The following is a 6,356-nucleotide window of genomic DNA, read 5'->3' as shown; positions in this document are numbered from 1 at the left end:
GGAAAAGTAGAGGACTTAGTAACACAAGGTAGAAGCAAGATATATACTACTAGGCAAAAACAACTTCAAGAATTGCACAGTGCAAAACACACTAGTTTAGCCTCTCGAAAAATGTGGGTCCTTGAAAAATACTTGCCTTTGACTTGAGCATCTTCTGCTTGGAGGTATAATGAAAGTGTTTCATCTTGGAATGCGGAAGCTTAGGCAAGAGATTTTGAGGTGAGGAAGACATTTAGAAGATGTCTTCTACACCACATGCTGTGAGAAGATTAGGCAATTTGGTCTTACCTATCAAAATGTATGGATTTTTGCATTTTTCACTTCTTTTCTAGGTTCTCCTTAAATACACCTATGGGCTTCCCTGGTGGCTCAGTGGTGAAGAATCTGCCTGCCAATGCAGGAGACTTGGGTTTAATCCCTGGGTCGGGAAAATGCCCTGGAGAAGGAAATGGCAACTCACTCTAGTATTACTGCTTGGGAAATCCCATGGACAGAGCAGCCTGGAAGTCCATGGGATGGCAAAAGAGTCAAACATGACTTAGTGACTAAAAAATAACAATACAGAAGCAAGTACCATTATGTTCATGCAGAACTGTTGAAGAGGGAAAAATCAAAATGTCCTTTACTAGGGAAACTGATTTCATGCAATGGAATATCATGCAGCCATCAAAAGAATGAGGTCCACCTAGACTTATATTTACCAAGAAAGAGATAACCAAGGGGATTTTATTTAAGGGGAAAAATATCAAGTTACTGGAAAATGTTTAATCCCACTTACTCAGAAAATATATATGTACAAGATAGTGAGTAGACAGGTCTAAAGCAAAGGTCTAAGTCCTGCACACCAAACTGTTAACAGTGACTATCTCTGAGGATGGGAGTGGGTGAAGTGTGTGTGTGTGTGTGTGCCTGCGCTGTGTGTCCCATTCATTCGAATGGGACACATGTTCCTCTGGGCACCTCTGCTGTTTGAAAGCATTACTGAGAGGACGTGGAAAGTGTATTTTTAGGGCGTTGTGTGAAGGGAAAACTTGGGGAGCAGGGAACAGACTTACGGCTCTCGGGTCTCCTCAGACTCCAGCGCCGACAGAGGTGAGGAGACCCCGCCCCACTGAGGTGATTCTGCAGAGGGGCGGAGCTCTGCAGAGCCGACGCGGGAGGCGGCCTCGGGGGCGGGGCCCCCGGCTCCAGCTGCACGCTCCGCTCCCACCATGCCCTTATAAGGAGCGCCCGGCGTTAGGGCTCGGGAATCCGGTCGCAATCCCTGCGGCGCAGCCCCAATCTCAGGCCCCTCCCTTGGGAATGGGGGCGGGGCGGGATCTTGGCGGCGCGGTTGCGGGGGCGGAGCATATAAAAGAGGGACCAATAGGAGTGGAGGCCTGGGTCTGAGCGGCGCTTTCATTGGGCGCGACGACGCGAGCGGGCGGGGCGCCGGTGAGGCTGGTTACACTGAGGGAAGCCCCGACTCCGTAGTCGCTGCTCCGAGTCCGTCTCTGTGAGGGTTCCCGGCCCCTGCTTCTCAGTTCTCTGTAGCCCGCGGTTCGCCGCCCCGCTCGCCGCCGCGATGCCGGTGTTTCATACGCGCACGATTGAGAGCATTCTGGAGCCGGTGGCGCAGCAGATCTCGCACCTGGTGATTATGCACGAGGAAGGCGAGGTGGACGGCAAAGCCATCCCTGACCTCACCGCGCCTGTGGCCGCCGTGCAGGCGGCGGTCAGCAACCTCGTTCGGGTGAGCGCGCTGGGCCTGGGGGAACGGGCGCGGGAGACGTTCCTGGGGTCCTGGCTCGTCTCACGGTTCCCGGTCACTGCCTGTGAGTTTGCGCGTGGACTCGGGAGCCAGATCGCTTTAGGTTTGAATATTGACTCCCCCGCTTTCTGACCTTGAGCGAGCCCTCGGGCCTCTCTGAGCTTCAGTCTCCTCATCTATAAAATGGGGACAATCCTAATAATGCCTGCCTCCCGGGTTTCTTGTGAACATTCAGTGAGGTGGTATTTATAAAGTGCCTAGCGCAGCTTATGATCTGTAGTAAGCGCTCAGTAAATGGTAGGTGTTAGGATGTCTGATAGCCCCTTTCCTTCAGCTGGCTGTCGCCCCTCCCGTTGACAGCCTTGCTCTCAGCTCCTTTTTAGGCCTCCCCGGCCTGGCCTCTGGGCTGGCGGGCTCCTCTACTGACTCCCTGCCTCTCCTTCCAGGGATTCTTAAATAGGAGCCACGTTGTTCTCCCTTCTGATACTTCTGCCCCTCACCTTGAAACCTGCCTGACCCACCACCCCTCCCCAGAGCTCCGCGGGTCCGGCCCTTTTGTCCACTTGTCTTACTGACTCCTCATGTCTGTCTCCTCCCTTCCTGAGGAGTACTTCTGCTCACACCTCTGGCGCTCAGAAACGCCGGGTGACTTCTTTATGCAGTAATTCCTGACCACGAATCCCTTTCCCCCTTTCGCGTAACCCTGCTGCTCTTCATTCCCGCCCCCACCCCCAACTCCTGTGGAGATTTCCACCTGGCTTTACCTGCTGTCACACGGCTTCCTCCCCCTGGGGCCTTTCCAGACTCGGGGGCCCTCCTCCTCGGCCCCTCCTCCTGACAGGAAGCAAGATGGAGCTGCCGGGAGAGGCCTGTGGAATCTGGGATCTGCGGCCCCTGCCGGAGAAAAGAACGGGGCGTCTCCTCTCCAAGCCACAAGTTTCCTAGGTGGCTAAGTGGCTCCGCAGACCCCTGTCGCCCACAGCGGTGACTCGTAACTGAGGTGATTCTTGGAGGAGGCGGAGCCCGCTTCTGAAATGGGAAAAGAGGTGCTGTGCTCAGTCTCCTAACACCCCGCTGGCGAATATCACACTTTTCTTTCCCACCCTAGGTGGGTGACTCAGAAGGCTGCTGCCTGTGAGAAGCAACTTTGGAAAAAGTTCATAAGGCTTCCCCACCGAGCTGTGTAAATAGAGTGTGTCAGGGTAGTTAGGAGGCTGGGAGGCCACTGTGGGTCTGGGTGCGGCTTGGGCTTCTTATCTGATTAGAGCGCTTTAATGCACTTCAGCTGCTGAAAGTCTTCCTCAGTCTTCAGGGGCCCAGTTCAGGAGACAGTTCAGGAGACTGCTAATTAGGAAGACACTACTGACCAAATTCCCCATCTGTTTTCCCTGTAGATTTAGTTAAGACTGTATTCAGGAAGAATACTGTGTTCATTCAAAATGTCTAGTTCTACATTGTTCGTGTTCTTTTTATAACTAATTTTAATCTAAGGCTCCAGAGTACATTCTTATGTAGTGTTGTCTAACATGGCTGCATTCCAGGCCTCCATTTTTCAACAAATAGGAAACAATGTAAAGAGACAAGGTAATAGTGTCCCTCCAAGGAGTACTTCAGGAAATGAAATCTTAAAACCACATGTTGAGCTTGGAACAGAGCTGGTGTAGTTGAGGGGCTGATAGCTGGCTAGGCTATTTAGAGAAAAGTTATTTATGAGCTTCAGTGCATGAATTAATAAGAATTGAATGTCTGTTGTATAGGGAACATTTTAATAAATCAGGTTCTCAGGTTGAAATGTGCGTTAGAATCACCATTGGGGCTTTTTAGAAATAAAGATGTCCAGCTACCATCCCAGACTTACTGAGGAGGTTGGGTCAAGGTCTTTGTGTTTTTTTTTTGGTCTTTGTGTTTTTAAGAAGCTCCAAGGTGGTGTGATACAGTCCCTTAGTAAACATTGTAATAGATTCTGTGAGACTAACACAGAAGAAATGAGGGCAGTGATAAGCTAAAAACAAAATTACTTATTATTACATACTTTCCAATACATTACAAAAGAAGAAATTAAAAAAAAAAAAGAAATTTGATAGGAGTTAGCAGAGAGAAAGTGAGGAGGATTATGTTGATAAATAGTCAGTGGTGAACAAAAGTACTTGTGATTAAGTCACTTCCAGGTTACAGCAAGTAGATTGTCTTGACTCGCTCAGGGAGGCAAGCTGGAGAGAAACTGGAGCTGAAGTTAGTGCATGCTGTCTGGGCAGTTTAACAGAAGTCCACTAAAATGAAAAAGAATGGAAGGGAGAGGATAAGAGTGTGTGAGGGAAACTGTATAGATTGTGTTCTGGGGAGCCCAGAGGACTTACCCATTGCTTGGAATTCGGGGTGTCTGTTGTGGCCCTTGTGTATATGCTACTGAATATTGTGATGAATTGTGTTCATGTGTCAAGTTCCTAACTAGATTGTGTCTCATATGATATGTATGTGCTCCCCAGTTCCTACCCTTAACATTGGCACATGGGAAAAGAAGGAACTATGGGAAGGCAGATAAATTTAGGAGACTGAAAATTTGTTGGTTATGAAGAAAATGAGAGAACTTTGGGTTTGACAGGCAAAATGGAGCAGGAATTAGGACTATATTAGAAATACAGTAGAAGAAGAATTAGTAGAGCTTGATAATAGAACTCTCAGGGAAGAAATGTGATGTTCCTCTAATAAATCTGATTTTTGAACAAGTATTCCAAAATGCATGCAATTCACATTTCTTTCAGTTACCTTGGGAGGCTATATCCCTATTCCAGTGTTTCTCTTTGGGATTTTTTTTTTTCTTTTTTTTACAGATTATATACATACAAATGAATTTGTTTTATTTTGGTTAAGAAAATTTTGTCTGAAATGGGTATTCCTTAACCTTACTACCATTTTTGAGTCTAAAGTGACTTTTGAATATTTCCAAAATGAAAATATACCCAGTGATGATGAAATTCTGCATTGTTAAGCAGTAGTCATCCACTTATCAGATTGGTATTTATTGAGAACCCCCTTTTAACATCAAAGCAGTAAGTATTATGTTGGCCAGAGTAAGTATAATATTGGATTGAAAGTCCTAAGTGGCCCAGAGAAAGTGAACTATGAAAATTCAGAGGAAAATGAGGTCATTTTTCTTGAGAGCATGGGGAAGACTTCATGGAGAAGGTAACCTGTGAACTGGCCTCAAAGAAGGTGGTATTTGAACATTTAAAGATGTGGTAAGAAAGGTGTTACAGGAAGAAAGAACTACTTAAACAGAGGCATAGAATTACTGAGACTCTGAGGACCGAGTTTGGACTTAGGGAATCATTAAGCAAAACTCATTTGGATTTGCAATTTTTCGTGTGTATTTGTTAAATAAAAGTAGTCTGGTCACTTTATATATGTATCATCACAATTGAGTCATCACTTTTACTCCACCCTTAGAGAGAAGGTAGGATGAGATTATTTACATGTCCTTTTTTCTAGTGAATAAGATCATTTTTTAAAAAACAGCTTTGTTGATATATAATTTACATACCATACAATTCACTCATTTAAAGTGTACAATTAGGTGTTTCTCAGTGTATTTATAGAATTGTACAACATCTCCAGAGTCTAATTTTAGGACATTTTTGTTCCCTCAGAAAGAAACTTTATACCCATTACACTCACTGATTCTCTTCCATCCCCTAATACCTCAGCCTTAGGCGACCGTCAATTTGCTTTCGGTCTTTGTGGATTTGCGCATTTTGGACATTTCATGTAAATGGAATCATAAAATATGTGGCCTCTTGTGTCTGACTTTTCACTTAGCATAATGTTTTCATCTATGGTGTAGTATGTGTCAGAAATTCATTCCTTTTTGTTGCTGAATAATATTCTATTGTATAAAATAAGGCCATTTTAAACACAGAAAGTGATTTTAATGCAGTAACCTAGGAGGAGACCTAGGAGAAAGAAGTGTGGGAAAGGAAAAATAGAGAAGGGGTACAAGTTCTGAAAGCAATGTGAAAAATTCAGAAGCCTTAGGCTGTCTGTGTTGTAGCACGGTATATAAATTTTTCTTTTTTCCCATTGAAGTGGCCCATAGAAATCTGAGTCTTTGTGACCGTAAAGTCATGCCAGTTTTGTTAATGGAGGTTCATACACTTTGCCTTCTCCATTGCATCTGAGGGCATGTGTTGTAATTACTCCTGGGGCTCATGAAATATTTATTTTGGGAGTTTTGTGGCTTTGACTTTTATGAGCCTCACCCATATATCAAACCCTGTTGGGACCAGCTCTGGGACAAATAGCAGCATTGTCTTTAAACTGATAGATGGGAAAGACTGTTCTTTTCTTAAAAAAAAATCAGCAGTTTATTTTGTTGTTAATATGTTATTTGTATTAACATCTGAAATTATTCCTACTTTAATTTCTTTTGGTTGATGTTGGACTTACTTCATTTAAAATAAATAGCAATGTTTGGGTGACAGGCCTATGGGTGATTTTTTTTCTCTTCTTAATATTCTGTATTTTCTAATTTTTAAAATGAAAATATTCATTCCTGTATTAAAGAAAAATTAAGGTAAATAATAAGAATGTATGATTCTTTATGGTTTAT

General features: G+C 44.4%; 1 protein-coding gene across 4 annotated transcripts in view; it reads left to right on the top strand.

Moving 5' to 3' along the window:
- Window positions 1-1,447: 1,447 nt before the first annotated feature.
- VCL (vinculin) overlaps window positions 1,448-6,356 on the top strand; it is a 108,796-nt gene continuing 103,887 nt past the window's right edge. For 2 of the 4 annotated variants that reach the window (XM_043476494.1, XM_043476493.1), the window contains exon 1: window positions 1,451-1,732. In XM_043476494.1, coding sequence (XP_043332429.1) covers window positions 1,565-1,732 — 168 coding nt within the window. In that variant the 5' untranslated portion in view covers window positions 1,451-1,564. Of the gene's footprint in view, window positions 1,733-6,356 lie in introns of all 4 variants that reach the window. The other 2 variants (XM_043476491.1, XM_043476492.1) reach the window with 2 other exon arrangements.

Source organism: Cervus canadensis, chromosome 8 (genome assembly GCF_019320065.1).
Source record: "Cervus canadensis isolate Bull #8, Minnesota chromosome 8, ASM1932006v1, whole genome shotgun sequence".
NCBI classification, from domain to species: domain Eukaryota; kingdom Metazoa; phylum Chordata; class Mammalia; order Artiodactyla; family Cervidae; genus Cervus; species Cervus canadensis.
This window is presented reverse-complemented; position numbering and strand designations above follow the sequence as displayed.